This window comes from Eublepharis macularius, chromosome 1, assembly GCF_028583425.1.
Source record: "Eublepharis macularius isolate TG4126 chromosome 1, MPM_Emac_v1.0, whole genome shotgun sequence".
NCBI classification, from domain to species: Eukaryota; Metazoa; Chordata; class Lepidosauria; order Squamata; family Eublepharidae; genus Eublepharis; species Eublepharis macularius.
In genome coordinates this window covers 229,284,798-229,304,288 of record NC_072790.1, presented here as the reverse complement: position 1 = coordinate 229,304,288, position 19,491 = coordinate 229,284,798, and the positions used below count along the sequence as shown (strand labels likewise).

At 44.5% G+C, this 19,491-nt stretch overlaps 1 protein-coding gene across 2 annotated transcripts in view; it reads left to right on the top strand.

Moving 5' to 3' along the window:
* ITGA10 (integrin subunit alpha 10) overlaps window positions 1–19,491 on the top strand; it is an 83,108-nt gene that overhangs the window by 23,637 nt on the left and 39,980 nt on the right. For both annotated transcript variants that reach the window (XM_054991551.1, XM_054991560.1), the window contains exons 3-10: window positions 215–324; window positions 1,295–1,383; window positions 8,823–8,937; window positions 11,782–11,909; window positions 14,761–14,909; window positions 16,988–17,138; window positions 17,582–17,747; window positions 18,563–18,630. In XM_054991551.1, coding sequence (XP_054847526.1) covers window positions 215–324; window positions 1,295–1,383; window positions 8,823–8,937; window positions 11,782–11,909; window positions 14,761–14,909; window positions 16,988–17,138; window positions 17,582–17,747; window positions 18,563–18,630 — 976 coding nt within the window. The remainder of the gene's footprint in view (window positions 1–214; window positions 325–1,294; window positions 1,384–8,822; window positions 8,938–11,781; window positions 11,910–14,760; window positions 14,910–16,987; window positions 17,139–17,581; window positions 17,748–18,562; window positions 18,631–19,491) is intronic.

The window sequence follows — 19,491 nt, the reverse complement described above, 5'->3', positions numbered from 1 at the left end:
TACAGAACTGTCTGCACACTAGGCCAAGGGATTGTGAGTAGGACTGTAGTCTGGGGTCACTGGTTACTGATCCAGTATTAATAACTTTGGGAATGTTTTCATCGTTGTGTTAAAATAAATTGCATTTATCTTTTGAATTGGTAAACATATTGAACCTGGTCCTTGGGACTCTGGGGGTTACATAAGTCTTATAATGTAATTGTTTCCCCAATAGGATGCTGGTGGGAGCACCCTGGGATGGAACAGCAGACGATCGAAAAGGTGACATTTACAAATGCATTGTGGGAACAAGAAACAATTCAACATGCACCAAAGTCAACATAGGTAGGAAAGGAGGCTATGACTCGGTGATTGGTTTACTTAATTTCTGTCCCAACTTTTGATCCAGAATAGCACTTCTATCACCCCTACCTTGTTCTTTGAGACAAGGGTTACTCATCTCAAGGTGGGGCCTGGAATTTTCCTAGGCTGTTTTCACACGCCTGTAAACCCTCCAGAAAATCGCGAAAAACTCCCAGCACAAAGGCATCTTCATAGCGCAGTTTTCCATCATGATCCCGTTTAATGGTGCAATGACGTCAGAAATCGTGCTGTTAAATGGGATCGTGATGGAAAATCGCGCTATGAAGATGTTGTCGTGCCATGAGTTTTTCGTGATTTTCCGGAGGTTACAGGCATGTGAAAACGGCCCCAGAATTCCTGGGGATCTCCAGACTAAGAGCCAAGCTACAAGTGACGTCTGACACAGGTTGGACACTTGTCAGCTTCCCTCAAGTTTTGATGGGAAATGTAGGCATCCTGGTCTTGCAGCTGTAATGGAGAGCCAAGCTGTAAAACCAGGACGCCTACATTTCCCATCAAAACTTGAGGGAAGCTGACAAGTGTCCAACCTGTGTAAGGCATCACTTGTAGCTTGGCTCTGAGACGCTAGAGAGTCACTGCCCATCAGAGAAGACAACACTAATCTTGTGTCAGGCGTCACTTGTAGCTTGGCTCTGAGTTGATAATTTCCCTTGGAGATGGCTGGCTCTGCTTTACACCAGGGCTGGAGGTAGGCCAAGTGGTTTTTTGGGACCCCTGTCCCCATTCTCTAGGCTTGCAGAACAGAACAGATGTGGGGGAGGGGAAAGGCACATTAAAAGTGTGCAATTGTGTATGTAAACACATCCTCGAGAAGGATTTTAATTTGCAAGACTACCCAAACTCTACCAAACCCTAAACATACACTGTTTAGAATTCACTTTTTATGTTTTGTCCCTCTCTCCTTTTTTAAAAAATTGTGAACTAAAATTAGGTGACATGGCCTTGCGGAACAGCTCCAAGCAAATAAAGAACATGCATTTTGGAATGACTCTTGTGGCCAACAAAGATGACGGGTTTGTGGTAAGGAGTTTTTTCTGGTGTATTTATGTACTTAAAAAAAAAAAGAATTGGGGCTATGAAAAGCTAACCAAACTGCAATTATTTCAGTGGAAGCCAAATAAACTATACGGTGTGGCTGGAATGGGACCACTTGCAAATCTTTGACACACAGGCATGGAGTTCAGTGAAGACTTGCTTTGTAACGTTGGGAGGAGGGGGGTTTCTTTCTAGATTTTTCTTATTGATTGCTGGTTAAAGGTTGAACAAGTGGCATCTATGCACTAAAAGTTGGTATAGCGTTAAGGTTGCCAACTCCAGTTTGAGAATTCCAGGAGATATGGAGGTGGAGCCTGGAGAGGGTGGGGTTTGGGGAGGGAACACAGTGGGATATAACGCCATACAGTCCACCCTCCAAAGCAGCCATTTTCTCCAGGGGAACTGATACTGTAATCTGGAGATCAGTTGTAATTCTGGGAGGCCTCCAGGCCGCACCTGGGGGTTGGAAATCTTACATAGCATAGTCGTAAAAAGATTTTCTGATTCACAAAGTTCTCAGTTCAAATATCACCCTCAGCAATTTTCATGAGATGGCTGTAGCATGGTTTCCACTTGGCTAATTAATTACTAATAATAACAACAACATTTGATTTATACACTGCCCTTCACGACAATTTAATGTCCTCTCAGAGCGGTTTCCAAAGTATGTTATTATTGTCCCCACAACAATCACCTTGTGGGGTGGATGGGGCTGAGAGAACTGTGACTGACCCAAGGTCACCCAGCTGGCTTCAAGAGGAGGAGTGGGGAATCAAACCTGGCTCTCCAGATTAGAGTCCTGCTGCTCTTAACCGCTACACCAAACTGGCTCCCCATGATTGGATTCCCCCACCCCTTCTGGGTTGTTGCCAGACAAGGTTTATTTTTTCTTCTTATAATGGAAGGGCTAGCAGAAAGGTTGATTTTATGTATTCATTATTTCTAGATCTGCCAGCCCAGTGCAGGCAACCTCCAAGAGACACAATGGGGCAGAGTCTGGATGACTGGTGTCACTCTGACAGTGTGACATAACTTCTGGTCAGGGGTCATTTCACAGAAAAAGAGCTGGAGGAACTCATTAGCATAACTTATTAGCATAACTCATTAGCATACGCCACACCCCTCGACAGCACCAGAAATGTGTCATTAGCATAACTGATTTGTATATGCCACTCCCCCTGGCATCACCTATCCTGGCTGTTTTGGACCCAATCCTGACCATTCAGGGCTGAATTTGGGCCCAAAATGGCAAAAAGAGGCTGAAAATGGCTGGAAAGGGGCCTAAAATGGTCAGGATCGGGCCACTGCTGAGCGGGAGAATGATCCACCACCCGTCAGAGGCCTGATCTTGGCCATTTCAGCCCCAATCCAGGCTGAAACGGGCCCAAAATGGCTGAGAGTCAGGTGGGCAGGACCACTTGACATGTGACCTCTTTGAGGAACTGCTGGAACTGCGTTCCTGTGTGTTACCCCTCAAAATGAGCCCTGCTTCTGGTGCAATCCCAGAAATGACATCGCTGCATCAGGGCGACGGTCTCACATTCGCCCCAAACTCTAGTTTTCACTGATTCCCCCTCCAATTTTGTTCCTGCTGCTCTACTGAGCAGGGCTATAGTTGGAAACTGGGCACAGCTAATCGTTTCCCTCCAAAGCAGAACAGCTCTGTGACTATTTTGAAGAAATTAGTGGGGAAGGAAGCTGTGGCTGAGCTTTTAAAAACAGTCATCCTCGGCTCAGCCTCTCCCCCTCCCTGCCAGATCAGACCAGTAGTCCATCTAGTCCAGTAACAGCAAAGCAGTTGTCTAGAGGGCCAACAAATGGCACAGAGGCCAAGGCCTTCCTCTGATGTTGCCACTTAGCACTGGTATGCAGATAGGGTTGCCAGCCTCCAGGTGGTGGCTGGAGATCGCCCAGAATTACAACTGATCTCCAGTTGACAGAGATCAGTTCCCCTGGAGAAAATGGCTGCCTTGGAAGTGGACTCTCACTCTATGACATTATAGCTATCTGAAGTCCTGCCCCTTCCCAAACCCCACCCTTTTCAGGCTCCACCCTCCAAATCTCCAGGAATTTCCCAACCAGGACCTGGCAACCCTATATGCAGACTTCTGAATCTGGAGGTTTTCTTTATTCAACATGGCTAACGACCACTGATAAACCTCTGGTCTCCTCGGAGGATTTGTCTAACCTCCTTTTAAAGCAATCTATACTCATGTTTATCACTTGTTGAGTAAAGTACTTTCTTTTGATTATCCTAGTCATTATTCACATGGAAATGAGAGGTAACACCTCAGGCAGGATTCACAGCTCTATTTATGAATATTTTTGGTTTTGTATATAGTCAAGATTTTGTTTGTTTTTTAAGCAGTGCATTTGAAGAGCAATTGGATTCCATTTTTTTACCTCACAGTAACAACAGCCACTTAATCAATAAAAGACAAATGTTCATCCACAGTTTTTTAAAAGAATAAGCAAAGGTGTGTGTGACTTGGGCTTGTACCCCTGTTGTACAGTTCAGTTTTATTATGATGATCCAAGATCAAAATTCAGATCGGCATATATAGTAAAATATAACAAATATACCCCTGTTGTATATAGACCCATTTCATTGGTTAGAACAATAAGCTCTTCCATCGCTGTACTGAAACAGAGAGTTGGAACACAAATATTGTTGATCCTGAGGAATTTGTTTATGTTTATTATCTCTTTTTAAAAAATTATATCTGGTGCTCTACAGAAACTGCTTAGACATGATGGTCAAATCCATATTACTCATTCTAAGTCGCATGTTCACCGCATTCCCCGCGCAATCACATTACCTCATTAAACAGACGCATTTCATTCGCATTTCTCCCGAATATGTGGTCACAGGTTTTCAACGGGAGTTTCACGGTGGCCATGAACGGGCCAATGCGCAATTTATGTGGTTTTTTTAAAAACCACTCCCCTTCCTGTCTCTCCGGCCGTTCCGAGAGTTCCTGTTGGCTGATTCAACTTGCAAGGGCTCCGTAGTCTGCAAAAGACTGTTTTTGACTTCATAGCATTGGATTTATTGATTATGCTGTTTCTGAATCAAATCTGGTATTTTGAAAAATCATTTTGGGGTGAATCCATCCTCAGAACGGACTCGCGAAACTTCCTTTTAAACTGTGGTTGTTGGGGGTTTTCCGGGCTGTATTGCCGTGGTCTTGGCATTGTAGTTCCTGACGTTTCGCCAGCAGCTGTGGCTGGCATCTTCAGAGGTGTAGCACCAAAAGACAGAGATCTCTCAGAGATCTCACTTTTAAACTGTTTTTTATTTTTTTTATTTTATATTACTGTAATATCGAAATTACAAAATATCGAAATAATGACACTCCAAGGAAGTGAAACTTCAGTAAAATTCAGGCACTGAACTGTCCTGCATAGGAAATGCCCACGAAAGCTTCCCACATGCTTCCAAATTTCCAAAAAAGAAACGGGAGAGAGCCATCAGTGCTGTCAGTGGGGGAAAGAGAGGCATCATTATCTTCAATGATGTTTCTTTATAAGGCAAGATCGAAATAACGGAAAAGTGCGCTCAAAAAATTTTTTAAAAATGGGCGGGAAAAAAAGGTCCCGCCCCAAAAAAGCAGTTTTCAAGCGGCCGTGTGACCGGAGGGACGCGTGAGAAAGACGGATTGGAAGCAGGAATGTGAACGAAGAGGAAAAAATCGCGGATTGGAGGCAAACGGAAGATATCCGATAAACATGCGGGTAATGGGTGAATGTGGATTCGACCGATCACTGAACACCAAAATAAGAACTGCCCTCCTTCTCACTCTCCTTGATGGGTGCCCCTGATGAAAATACAAAGATGGGCCTGTTGGATTTCTACCTGTCATGTTTAAACCCCTGGACTTCTGCCAAGGAAAATAGGTTGCGCCCTCTTGCGCAGAGTTACATCTGGAACGGTCACAGCTACAGATTCTTATCCCCCAAAGCCTCTGTCAACCAAGGAGGCTGTCAGCAAGAGCCTTATTCCTTCACCAAACATCTGGCCAGGGAGATGAAATATTTAGGCTGGCTTGACTGGGCGTTCCCTGGAAGCTGAGGCCGTTGACTGCTGCCTGGCATTTTTGTGGCAAGCTGTTGTTTACTCATGAAGCACGGGTGACGTTTCATGGCATCTGTGAAGCTGGCCTACAGGCAGTGAGGCCAAGGAGGGGAGTACCCATGACATCCTTTCAGAAGCTGTTAACAAACATTTTGAAGTCTGGGCTGGTTAGCACGGTTAGTAGACACAGAGCTTTGAAAAGAGACAACTTTGAACACACACACACACACACACACACACACACACACACACACACACACAAACCCCTCTGGAATTCTCTAGCCTGTATAAATGATTCTGATTGAGACATATGCAGAGTTTCACCCTTCTAAAACCATTGATTTTGAAGGCTGTGTAACTCTGCTTAGGAAACCACCACTGATTGTATCTTGCCAGGAAAACCCCGCCAGGGGTCTCCATAAGTCAGCTATGACTTGAGGGCACCATACACATGCACAAATCTGCTTGTGGTGGCACTGCTGGTCATGTCTCCTATAAGATGTGGGAAAGGGGTATGATGGCATCCTATTCATTTACATATTTCTACCTCACTTTTCTCCTGGACACAGGAGTCACTCACTGCTCTGATTCTCATACTTTTGACCACTGGAAAAGCTCAGCTTCTCCTCTCCATCTTCTTAGATTGTTGTAGACATTGTCTGTATACCTCTTTTTATAAGGACTAGAAACTTGCCAAGTCTAGATGCAGAATTTTCCATGTAGCACCCCCTCCCCACTATGTTTTGGTTGCGGTCATATTAGCACAGTCCAAAGATCTCCTAAAACAACTGCAGAAAAATCAGTATTGTAATAAGGACTTGACAATATTGGTCCATGGCTCATGTACATGTTAGCAGCAGAGCAGCCTAGTGAGGGTAGCTAATCTAGTACTTGCAGGCTGTTGTGATGATAAACTCCCAAAGCATCTGCTTTACTTTAGTAAAGGAAACAAGAATCTTTTTTATTTTAAGAGCTCTGTTTAGGATAGGAAAGAGAAGAGATAGGGGCCGTTTCCAGATGGCTTACCTTCTGCCGCTCCATGCCGCAACGTCGCGGCTCGTGCTGGGGAAAACGTGAAATATCGCATTTTCTCACGCGAGTTTTGCGCAACGTTGCACAAAACTCGCGCAATATTTCGCTTTCGCCCCAGGACAAGCCACGACGTTGTGGCATGGAGCAGCAGAAGATAAGCCATCTGGAAACGGCCAGGGTCTAATCTATCTAATCTAAGCTACGATGCTGGTTGATGCAAGAAGAATGTCCTGCCTCCATGGTGGTGAGATGAAGAAAAGAAGATAGCAAGCAAGGGTGGAGCAGCAGCGGCATAGCGTGGGTTGCAGGCACTTGGGGCAACTCCTGGCAGGTGGTACCCCTGTTACCACACGTGCGTGTGCATGAAGCACGCACATGCTCCCAGGACCGTGTGAAGTGACATCACTGCATAGGGCACGCACGCCCCCCTGGGAGCACTCCCACGATTCAGGCCACTTGCCTCCCCGCCTGCTACCTGGCAGCATGCTCCTAGCCAGCAGCCACTGCAGGAGCCAGAGGGCCAGCTCGATGCCCAGCAAGGTGGCTGCCCTGGTGGCACAGCTGGTTGCCAGGGCAGCACAGGTGGCCTCCCAGCCCTTCCGTGCAGCTGCCTGCACTGCCACTGCCAGCTGTACGCACTCCCGGCCAGCAGCTGCTGCAAGAGGGCCAGCTCAGCGTCCAGTGAGCCAGCCACCCCATCAGCATGGCAGGTGGCCAGGGCTGTGCAGGCAGCATCCCAGCCCTCCCGTGCGTGCAGCCACCTGTACTTCCACTGACAGCTCCGTGCACTCCCGGCCAGAAGCCACATCCACTGCCCTCTTTTTGGTGGCGCTGGGGGCAAGTGACCCACCTGCCCCCCCTAAATATGGCCCTAAGGAGCAGGAAGGAAGTCCCTGAGAGTAGCAATCTACATGTTAAAAGGATGCTCTGGCCCTGACCTCTCTACTGCTATTGCATGTCCCCCTCTGTAACCTGAGACAAGAGACAGCATAAAGTCCTTTCCTTCTTACAGTGGGATAACTTACCACAGCCACTTTTAAGACCCCCTATGATTATTCCTTATGACAATCTGTACGATACGTCAGGTGGTGTAGTGATTATGTCAGATTTGCTGTGGGGAGACTTGGGTGTACATCCCTGCTCAGACATGACGTTCTGTTGTGTTTGCATGGCTGCAGGTTTGCCTCATTGCTGATGTTTAGAAGTTTGTCCCATTAGAAGACTCCTGCCTTGCGTTGTCTCTTTACTTGCATCTAATTACACAAAGAACGTTGGGCAATTTGGGTCCAGTCATCATTGAACCTTCCTTGCAAGACAGTTGCGAGAATAAAATGGGATATTGGCTCCCAGGCAGGCCACCTGAGCTTCTTGGAGGGAGAGCGGAACACAAACATAACATAGGAAGAAGAAAAAAATACATGCCTAGCCACTTCACAGATTGATGTGGTGTGTGTGTGGGTCATGCAACTATTTGACCTATGTGGATCATCATGTAGTTATGAAGTATAACATAAAAGCAAATGTTCTGAAAATATATTGCTTTTTTATCAATTATCTTCAAATTTATCCAATTAAGCCTTGAAACCTTGCTGAGAATGTCCCCCCAGCCCACACAGCAGTTGCCAAGAATTTGCCAATTATCTATATATCCCCCACTGGGACTCACAGCCTCTTACAAAAATTGGAAAGAAAGAAAGAAAGAACACACTATGGGAATGTTTGCAGTGGTTAAACCATTGTCTAGGATCTGGAAGACCCAGGTTCGAATGCCCACTCTGCCAAGGAAGCTTGTTGGGTGACCTTGGGCCTGTCACACTCTCTCAGCCTAACCTACCTAACAACAACAACTGCCCTTATGTACTGCTCTTCTAGACAGATTAGTGCCCCACCCAGAGCAGTGAACAAATTAGTGTTATTATTATCCCCACAATACAGCTGGAGGAGCTGGAGCTGAGAGGAGTGGCTTATCCAAGCCACCTACTAAACTCACGGCAGTAGTAGGATTTGAACCAGTAGAGTGCTGATTCGCAGCTGAACCACTTAACCACTGTGCTACAGCAGCTCACAGGGTTGTTATTGTGAGGATGAAATGGAAGAGGGAAGGACAAGGTTGTACTCCACTTTGGCTCACCATTGGGCAGAAAAACAAAGGATGAATATCTAAATAAATAAATGTCATAAATAAATATTACACTGTATGGAAATGTTCCACTGTATGGAAACTATTGCAATAAAGAGACTTGATGGCAAAACCAGTTTCTGTTTCCAGTGTAGAAAGGTCCTCTAACGTGTCTGGATTTTTCCCCTCTCTTGTCAGGCATGTGCCCCTCTGTGGTCCCAGGAATGCGGCACATCCATGTTTAGTACTGGAATTTGCACGAGTGTGGATGAAAACTTCCAGCCAATGGAAAACATTGCCCCCACAGCTCAAAGTAGGTTTGGTCTCCTGCATAGTTTGATTTCTAAAACAATAGGTACTGGAAATTATCACCTAGAAGGTCCTCCTATCTAATCCTTGGAGTATCAGAAATAGTAGATTCATGCTGTGGTATGCAATATAAGTTAAACATAATTTTTTGCAGAATACGTAATGGCTTAAAGCCATGAGAATTGGACAATTTAGCTCCCTATTCCATTCATCTCTGAGACTCTGCATACAGTGTCCAGTTGTTAGTATTGTAATTCACAAGATAGGTCTCTAAGGCACATGCTTTGGACATGTATAGCTATTTTGTCCTTTGGGGAGGAATTCGTTACTCATATTAATTTTGTATTAGAACACTCATGTATTTTTGAGGATGTTCATGTACTTTTAAATTATTTGCCTGTCTCATGGAACCTAACCAATAGTCAATTGAAATGGACCCTTATAGTCCTTATAGTCACTAAAAGACTTATATTACACCATTGGGAAGGCAAAAACCTGCTTCCCATAACTGAGGAACTTATACACTTACCGACATTTGAACGTATTGCAAATAGACAACAGTTGCATAGGGACTTGTTTTTAGATATTTGGAGACCTTTTATAGAAACTTATGTATAGATTCACCAGCATTGTTTCATTTTTGTTGTTTCTTTCCTTCTTTTCTGGATTTGCAAAAATAAACATTAAAAAAATAAAAAGGAATAGTTTGCAAAAAGTCAATGCGCCCTCTGCATATGTTCAGAGATTCAAAGTGCCATCCTAAGCTTAGTTACACCCCTCTACATCTGTTGAAGTCGGTGGGTTTTGAAGAACATAACTGCACAGAATGGCACTCTCCTAGGTACATTTGAGGGCTGAAATCTTACATCTGAAGCTGTGAGGCAGCCCTGGGTTCTATTTCATCCCACAAGGGCACCCTCATGGCCTGGGAGGTTCTTTAGCCCTTAGCTAGACTCCTCTTCTGCCCCTATCAGGATGCACCCCTGTCCTGTGAGGCAATAAGCATTATCTCTCAGGCTGCACCCTTGAATTTCAGAGATAAGCCTCAGGAGACCTTGAAACCCTGACCGATACAGTGAAACGAGAAGTTCTCTGCCTCATGATCACGGCATGGAAGGAACACTTCACAGTTATTCCACACAAGGTCTGACTAAGGGTCTGGAAAGCAGTAATGTGACTCTAGAAATGATTCACGTGCCAATGAGTTGACTTACTGAGGGGAGACCTAAGTTCTCACTATGGCAGAAAACCTGTGCTGGGCTATTCTTCTTTAAAATTGTAGGTGGGGGCCCACTTGGGGTTTCTGGGGAGGCTGAGGGCCTAACTAGATGTTACATTTTTCTCATGTCCTCCCCCATGTTCACCACAAGAACTTTCATCAGATGTGTGCTATGAGCTTCATGCTCAGAACTAAGCCGGTGAGCGAGCTGTAATTAGGAGAGAAATGCTGTTTGACGTGCTGTATTTGTAACTGCTCTGAAGAAGGGGATACCGGAAACGGGACCTCTTGCTGGCTGACCCGTTCAGTTACAATTCTGAAAAATGTCATTTTGAATTTAATAATTAATTTTGTGTTAAAAGTCGACTTGGGCAACAATTTTGTGCTTTGTACATATTGAGTTCTGCAGGAAACTGTATGATATTGTACAGAGGCTATTGTAGCCCTTTGATAAGCTTGGATGTTTCTGCAAACAATAGGGGCTTGGTTTGAATGTTACACCACCCCTTTGAGGATGCTTATTGGAATGACAATATACACACTGTTATAGTTGTTGAAGATGCTTATTGGAATGACAATATACACACTGTTATAGTTGTCCTAACAGAAGTGGCTAGAATGACTTGCTGATATTTATATTGTGTGAGTAAATTTTGTAATTTTGCACATAACGTGTTCTAAAAGTTTTTTTTACAATTGATTAGTTAGTTGGTAACAGTGATTTTGGTGATATTGTGGTCTATACCGTTACTCTCTCTTTTTGCATATTGCAGAACTAAATGTGGGCAGAGTAGGCATATGCTTTCCCCCCAGTGCTGTTTCTTCATTTCAGGCCCTGGAGAGGCTCTGTTTTCCCCATTGGAGAAAGCAGTCAATCCATGGGTCAGAAATATGGCACCAGGGGAAGGCTTAAATCCCCTTTTCCTATGAACCATTGTTCCAGTCCAAATTGGGCCCCCACAATGCGCCTGAGATTTGAGTTGTGATCACAGAACTTGTGGTGTATGTCTGATCAAAGGTCTTCACGGTGGACCAGGGGAGGGAATGAGGAAAATGTAATATGGACTCTGACGCTCTCAGGGGATAGAACTTGCAAATTTGCTGATCCAAAACTTACCTCAGTCATAGGTGGCCTAAGGCATGTTTTACTACCTAACTTGTGAAATGGGAACAATAACACTTTACCAGACTACTGTCAGGATGTGTATGAAGTGCTTTGAACACTGAAAGCCTGACACAAATGCTTTGTAGTATTTATTTTATTTGCTGTATGTTTTTTCTATTCCTTCTCTAAGAAGCCTTGGGTGGTGGCATACCTAGTTCTCCCCTTTTCCCATGTTTAGTTTCACAGCAACCCGGTGAGGTAGATTAAGTTGAGAGAGAGTAAGTGGCCCATGGTCACCCAATGTGAGTTTGAACATGGGTCTCCTCGGGTCTAGTCTGACTTACTAACTGCTAGATCACATTGGCTGTCCATATTATTATATGGCTATATCTGCCAGGCCCAGACCTTTGCAGAAAAGCACCTTTGGTCATAGCTTCCCCATTTCCCCATAACCTTTCCTTGGCTTAACATTTTTCCCTTTCTGTCTGTCTGTCTGTCTGTCTGTCTGTCTTTGCTTCATGCAGGATGTTCAACCTACATGGATATCGTAATTGTTCTAGATGGATCCAACAGCATCTATCCTTGGTATGAGGTGCAGAACTTCCTTAGCAACATCCTTAGCAAATTTTTCATCGACCCAGAGCAGATCCAAGTGAGTTTTTTTTAACGTCCCTACAAAACAAAGTCTCCATAGGAGGAAAATAGTGGAAAATGGTGAACTTGAGGTTGATAATGGTGCTCAGACCACCATTGTAATTCCCCATGGAGAGATTCTGAGGGAGAAGAATTCTGTAATAAGCTGACAGACAGTGTGGTAGACTTTAACATGGTAGGGGGTTGAGAGCCACCCAGAAGATCTCCACTGGAGTTCACCTCCCCACATCCTCCGGATGCATCAGTCAAGGAAATAGCAGGATTCACCAGGGAGCTGGAACATTTCCATGAGTCATGATGAGATGGAAGACTGGCTGAATCAGGGCAGTGGAGAGAGAGAGCTGTGGCTAAGTTCCAAATGAGATATGACCCAAGCAATCTGTGATTGGTATCTCCTTCACTTTTTTAAAAGATTAAAAACATCTGAGGTGGGGGAGAGGAAATCCACAGCAGGGCTGCACCTTTAAGAAACAGGAAGCGTTAACTCTTCCCCCTCTAAATTACTTTCCCAACCTCAGTTCCCTCCTCCTCCAAATCTGCCCCCTCTCTACCCTACAGGGGGAAACACAGATACCATACAGATTACAGCATGTTTTCTGTCCTTTGGGTAGATATCACCTCTGTGCAGTTGATTTGTATCATAAATATGGTGTGGGAGAAGGCTAAACCATCCCTCCCCGAATCGTGGCTTTTAGCATATGAAAAGCCATGGGTGATTGTAATCATAGGTCTCCCAGTTCACATATAGTTTGGTCTGCAAGAGGGCTTAATGACACATTATGTTTTTCCTGGATACATCTATGGATTGGGTTGCAGATGTGTTCTGGGAGTTCTGTGCCTCCCAGGTGCATTGAGACTGCAGCATGCAAAACAAGGGGCTTAGACCTTCCTCTCTACACTATTTGTTAACCTGAAATAACCACTAAGATGTACTATTTGTCCTGTCAGGGGCTGTGATGTTAATATGGCTACACATCAGTTTCACCATGGGAACAAATAGCAGTTCCCCAGGACTGTTTTGCCCTGACCTGGATAGCCCAATTTAGCCTAATCTTGTTAGATCTTAGAAGTTAATCAGGGTCAGCCCTGGCGAGTATTTGGATGGGAGACCACCAAGGAAGTTCTGGGTTGCTATACAGAGGCAGGCAGTGGCAAACTATCTCTGTTTGTCTCTTGCCTTTAAAACCCAATGAAGGTTGCCATAAATCAGCTGTAATTCAAAGGCAAAAAGGAGAGAAGGCTGTTCCAGGTCAGAAAAACAGCAGAGGGGAGGGGATCGGCCCCAGGTCCTGTTTTGAAAGTTCAGGAATCAAAGTTTGAAACATGTAAAAAGATAACCAAAAGTTCCTCTGAGTATATCCAGATATATTTTCTATCTCCACAGCAAGACTGAGAGATAAAATTGTCAGGGCAGTGTAATTTCTAGGTACACTTGAGCTCCAGCACCTCTTGCTTTAGAACTTGACCTCTGAGTGCCCCTCGCTTTTACCTGTGTCAGTGGGCCTCCTTTGGGGAATGTGTCGTACCTTTGACCTTCTTTTAACTCCCAATCTCTTGCCCTTGCCCAATGGCAAAAGCCAGAAAGTCACATGACCATTTCCTCCAGTTCCTTTGCCACTGCTGGACAGAGCCTGTACCAGCACAGGCACAGTATGCTGAAAATCCCACCCTGTGAAAACAGGAAGCTTAAAGAAAACAAGGACAGGGAGGGAAAGAAACCCGGTTTTCTGTAGCTTCATTGTGAGAAGCAGCGGCTTTCCACTGAGTCAGCATGTTTGAGAGAGAAAAAATCCATCTTTCTACGAAGCTAGAAAAGGGTTGGTAGGGAAGCAGAAGGGATGGCATTTGCCCAAGCAAAACACACCTTTGCTACTGCCCGTTAAAGCTTTTAGCAGCTAATGGGAAGAACAAACAGAAACCATTGCATTAACTGTTTCCCAAATGTAGGGCTGAGTTAGTAGCAACCTCACCGAGATCCTGTAGCTAGCATTCATTACCCCTTAATTAATTGCTGCCATTGAATTAATTACCTCTAGTCTGTGAAAGCTCGTTCCATAACAAGTCTTTTAGAGTGCTACAAAACTTTTCATTGTCTGGGGGCAGCCCCAGGCATAACATGGGTGCCCCTTTAAAAGCTGAACAACAACAACAACAACATAGCATCTGTAAAGTATATTTGCAAGTGCAACAGTCTTGTGGGAGGTGTGATTATTCGAGGATGAGTAAATTTTTCCAGTTCCATTCCTTTGTCGTTCTGGGATTTTGTACTGGACTGCATTTCACTCTTAATTAGTCCTAGCTTAATGAGAAGAAATTTATAAAATTCATTCTGAAATTGATGCGTATGCCCAGTTTGTTCAGTATGGGTTCTCTCTCCCTTTCCTGTCCATTTCCAGGTTCCTGTTTTGTTTTGCTCTTACATACCAATACAGCCACCCACCTGCAACTACATTCCGCTCCTGCCATTGCTGAAGCACACATGTGATTGATAAAACACTGCTAAAAAGCAATCTTGGAAAGATTGTTCAAATAGAAAAGAGTCCAGTGGCACCTTCAAGACTAACCAACTTTACTGTACCATAAGCTTTCAAGAATGACAGTTCTCTTCTTCAGATGCATCATTCTCGTCATTCTTGAAAGCTTATGCTACAGTAAAGTTGGTTAGTCTTATAGGTGCTACTGGACTCTTTTCTATTTTTGCTACTACAGACTAACATGGCTAACTCCTCTGGATCTTAGTAAGATTGTTGTGTGCTTGCGGTAGATGAAAGTCACTGGAGTTAGTGGCCCTACCCTGATTTAATCAGTATTACCCAGCAGTTTCCATTCTCGTTCTTATGTACCCATAGGTTGGAGTGTTGCAGTATAGTGAAGTTGCAAGCCATGAATGGACTCTTAAGGATTACCAAACGGCAGAAGAAGTCATTGAAGCAGCCAAAAACATTAGCCGGCAGGAGGGACTAGAAACTCGGACAGCTTCTGCAATCTACAAGGCTTGGTATGTGTGCCTTGGAGTTAGAGGGGCAAAGGTCCAGTTTGTGGGAGCCCAGAGCCCCTGAGGATGGGCGGTTTATAAATCGAAATCATCATCATCATCATCTTGCGGTTATCTGAGTTTGTGGTGTCAGACAAGAAGACCGGCATGCGTTATTCCTTCAGAGCCGGCTAAAGGCATTTTGATGCTGGAAGACAAAAACTGAAGAAGAGCTAAAGAAGAGCCCTGCTGGATCAGACCAGAAGTCAATTTAGTCCAGCATCCTGTTTCACCTAGTGGCTAACATCTGCCAACAAACAGGGCAGAGGGGCCAAGGCCTTCTCCTGATGTTGACTCCCTGCAGAATTGCTACGGATGGAAATAACAGGTTCAAATAATAACTTAATGCTGGGGACATGTCACCTACCTGTCCAAAGCTCTGAGGAGGATCTTGAAATGGAGCAAGAAAGGAGGGAGACCAGAGGTAGAAGTTGTGTAATAAAGTGTGGCTTCAGCTACCAACTGGGTAGATATGTGTTCAGGTCATGGGAAATAGGCTAACGGGTTAACAGTGCTTTCCTGTTGGAGTCAATGGGCTTAGAAGAGTGTAATTCTGCTTCGATTGGCACTGTGAATTCCTACATGCAGTAGATGATGGTGCTTTGAGCAGCTGGTCATGAATCTAACTAGAAAAGAGGTGATCCTGAATTGGGCCTGAGTGATGCTCAGGAGTCAGGACCTGGTGTGAGAAATAAGTGTTTTAGCACTGATTGATACAGCAAATGAGGTTCGGTGTGAGTAAAGGGATGCACGTTAAGTGTTTTTTTTTAAAATCCTAAATTTAAATGTACACTGATGGGGACTGACCTGAAAGCGACTAATCAATCAGGAGATCTTGAGGTTGAGGTGGACAGCTCAATGAAAATATTGACTTGATATGCAGCATGAGGGAAAAAGGAAATTCTATCTTATGGGCCATTAAAAAGGGGACTGGAAACAAAATGGCTGGTATCGTAATGCCTTTGTTTAGATCTGCATTTAGTTCTGGATGCTGTACCATAGGAATGACTTTGGAGTGCTGGAGAAGGTGCAGAATAGGGCAATGAAAAAGATCAACGAAGTTGAGCACCTTCCACATGACACAACTAAGGAGTTCAGGGCTCTGTGGTTTAGAGAAAAGATTTCGGGAGTGGGGAGTGATGACAGAGGTTGATAAAGTTATGCATGGGGTGGAGAAACTTTTTTCTCCCACTCTTACGATACTAGAACTTGAGGGCACCCAATGATGTTGAAGGGCAACATGGACAATAGGAAGAACTTACTACAGACAGAGAGATCGGCTTGTGCAGTTTGCCACTGTGTGATGTGCTGCTGATGGACACTTCTTTAGTGGACAAATAAAAGGATATTAGACATGTTTATGGAGGGTAATCAGTGACTATTGGCAAATATGACTGAATGGAGCCTCCATATTGAGAAGATACCTGCACTGGGGAGCAATGAAGAAGAGAGTTTTTTGCCTCCATGTCCTTACCTTAGACCTTCCAGGGATATCTGGTTGTCCACTGTCTGAAACAGGATACTAGACTAGATGGGCCATAGGTCTGATCCACCGTAATTGCTCTTATGTTCTCATTCAACTGGCATTCTCTGATAGCTCCCATTTATTTTCACAGGGATTGTTCAGGAGAGTTTTCCAGTGGGTTGGGGCCCTTGGGTGAGACTTCCCTTCCCTTCATAGTACCCCAAATCTGTCACCTGAGACCACCATTTTATCTAGGGATGCCAGCTCTTGGTTGGAAAATTCCTGGAGATTTGGAAGTGGAGCTTGGGGAGGGTGCAGGGTTTGGGGAGAGGAGGGAGCCCAGTAGGGTTGTGGTTGTGTGATTCCATAAAGTCTGCCCTCCTAAGCAGCCATTTTCTCCAGTGGAACAGATCTCTGTAGTCTGGAGATCAGTTGTAACTCTGGGAGAGCTCCAGACCTCACCTGGAGGTTGGCAACCTAACTTTACCCCTGTCTTGGGTCAGACCCCCTTGGTCAGAAAGGACATTTTTTGAATAGCAAAACTCCTCTCCTCCTCCTTTCTCATTTCTGTTTTCAGCACAGAGGCCTTCAGCCCAGAAAGAGGTGGGAGAGAAGGAGCCACCAAACTGATGATTGTGGTAACTGACGGGGAGTCCCACGATGGCGAAGAACTCCCCGATGCCCTGGAAGAGTGTGAGAAACGAAATATCACCCGCTATGCCATTGCAGTGAGTGCAGGAGCACCTGGAGGGGGCTGTGTGTGTGTGTGTGTGTCTTTGTGTGTGAAAGGCAGCAAGAGGGACAATAGACATAATATTATATCAATTCATGAAGCTGTGAGACTGCTTCCATTCTAGGTTTGTGTGTGTCCTGAGAGGGACAGAAAACTGTATAAAACAGGGAGTTCAAAGACTAACAACGTTTATTCCTGCATAAGCAGAAGTCAGAACTCACTTCATCAAACAAAGCGGGAATGTAAATCCATCAGGCTGATGTATGCGTGTGGGTGTGTGTGTTATAAAAAGAGGCTTCTTCAATTCTCTCAAAATTGAATTTTAAAAGCAAAAATTTGAATTTCCCTCACACGTGACTTTCTCAGGTGAATTGAATGGTGTCACAGTGAGCACTTCTGATACTGGGATACCCACATTTTGGATGGCATTTTCCTCAGGTGCTGGGTCATTATATCAGGCGGCAGAAAGATCCTGACTCCTTCATCAATGAAATTAAATATATCGCCAGCGATCCCGACGAGAAGTATTTCTTCAACGTAACTGACGAAGCGGCCCTCAATGATATTGTGGATGCTTTGGGGGACAGGATTTTTAGCCTGGAAGGTACTGGAATGAGGTGATCGTTCAAACCTAGGTGGGAGAGGAGAGTAAGAGTTGAGTCTTTGCGATTTATGAACATTAAACAAAAATGATTCACGTGAGCAGGGCTTTTTTCTGGGAAAAGAGGTGGTGGAACTCAGTGGGTTGCCCTCAGAGAAAATGGTCACATGGCTGGTGGCCCCGCCCCCGCGCGGAGGGCAATCTAAACTCCCCTCTGTCTGGAGATCAGGGGGCGGGGCCACCAGCCATGTGACCATTTTCAAGAGGTTACGGAACTCTGTTCCACTGCTTTCCAGTGGGAAAAAAAACCCTGCATGTGAGAATCATTGTTCTTACTTACAGTTTCCCAGTTGTGGTTTGTGAATGTCAAACCATGCCCAATATATAGAGCTATGGGCAACATTCTTTTCTCATCATGACATAGGTTACATTCTTCTTCATCTAGTTTTTAAATTATCTGTTACATTTTTATCCCAGTCTTCCTCCGAGGGGCTTGGAAAAATGTATGTGATTCTCCCTGAATCTGTTTTATCCTCTCAACAAGTCTATAAGGATGGATAGCTTAAGAGAGAGCGATTGGCTCAAGGTCACTCTGGCTTCATGACCAAATGAGAATTTGAAACTTGATCTCTCCTGTCCTAGCCTGACACTATAATCACTAAATGGTGATTCTGCTATCTTTTTAGGGATGGTTTAATATATATTTCATTGTGACCCAAATTATTGTAGAATTGTCTATTTATCTGGCTGCTTAGCACCTATTAAAATTACCCTAAACAAGGGACAAACATGAACTGCTTGCTACTTCTCCCACCCAGGGACCCGTGAATATAGCTCGTTTGAGCTGGAAATGTCTCAGATCGGCTTCTCCATGCATCTCCTGGAGGTAAGCAGGCATAAAATCTTACAGAGTGATTTGAGAGCGGGCAGTGCAATCCTGAACAGTCAACCTCTTCTAAGACCATTGGAATTTAAAAGTTGTAACTCCTGTTTAAGATTGCATTGTAAGTTTACAGTCCTGAAGATACTTTCTTGGAAAGAAGCCCCGTTGAACAACATGAGTAGAAGCTAAAATAACCAAACAGAAGGCTATTGTACACATCATGAAAAGACAGGACTTACTAGAAAAGACAATAATGCTATGAAAAAGTTAGAGGTGGTAGGAAAAGAGGAAGAGTGAACATGAGACAGGGATTGATTCAATAAAGGAAGCCACAGCCTTCAGTTTGCAAGACCTGAGCAAGGCTGTCAATAATAGAACGTTTTGGAGATCATTCATTCATCAGGTCATTATAAGTTGGAAGTGACTTGATGGCACATAACACAGAGACCTTCTTAGGATAGTGCTGTAAGTCTGCGAACCTGCACATTTGAGAAATTGGGATGAAGATTGTAGGGAGTAAGGATAGCAGATGAACTGAAAAAACCATGTGAACATTTGAGCTCTGTCACCCTCTAGCTTGACCAAGCAGTGCGACTATGTGAATAGAGGGGGGACAGGCATATACAGATAGGAACAGATTGAGTTCTCAGTTACTTCTTTTGGCTCATAAGGGACAAAACCAGTGAGCTGCAATGAAACACAGACGAGAGAGGGGAAATGCTGCCCCGCTTCCCAGAGTCCACAGGGGACAGGTAGGCTTAGCACCCATCACCACACGTTATTCAGCATTCTCCTTTATTTTCTCCCCCCAAAAGTTATTGGCGCTGTTCACTTCTACAAGGAACACTAACACATTGATCAAGA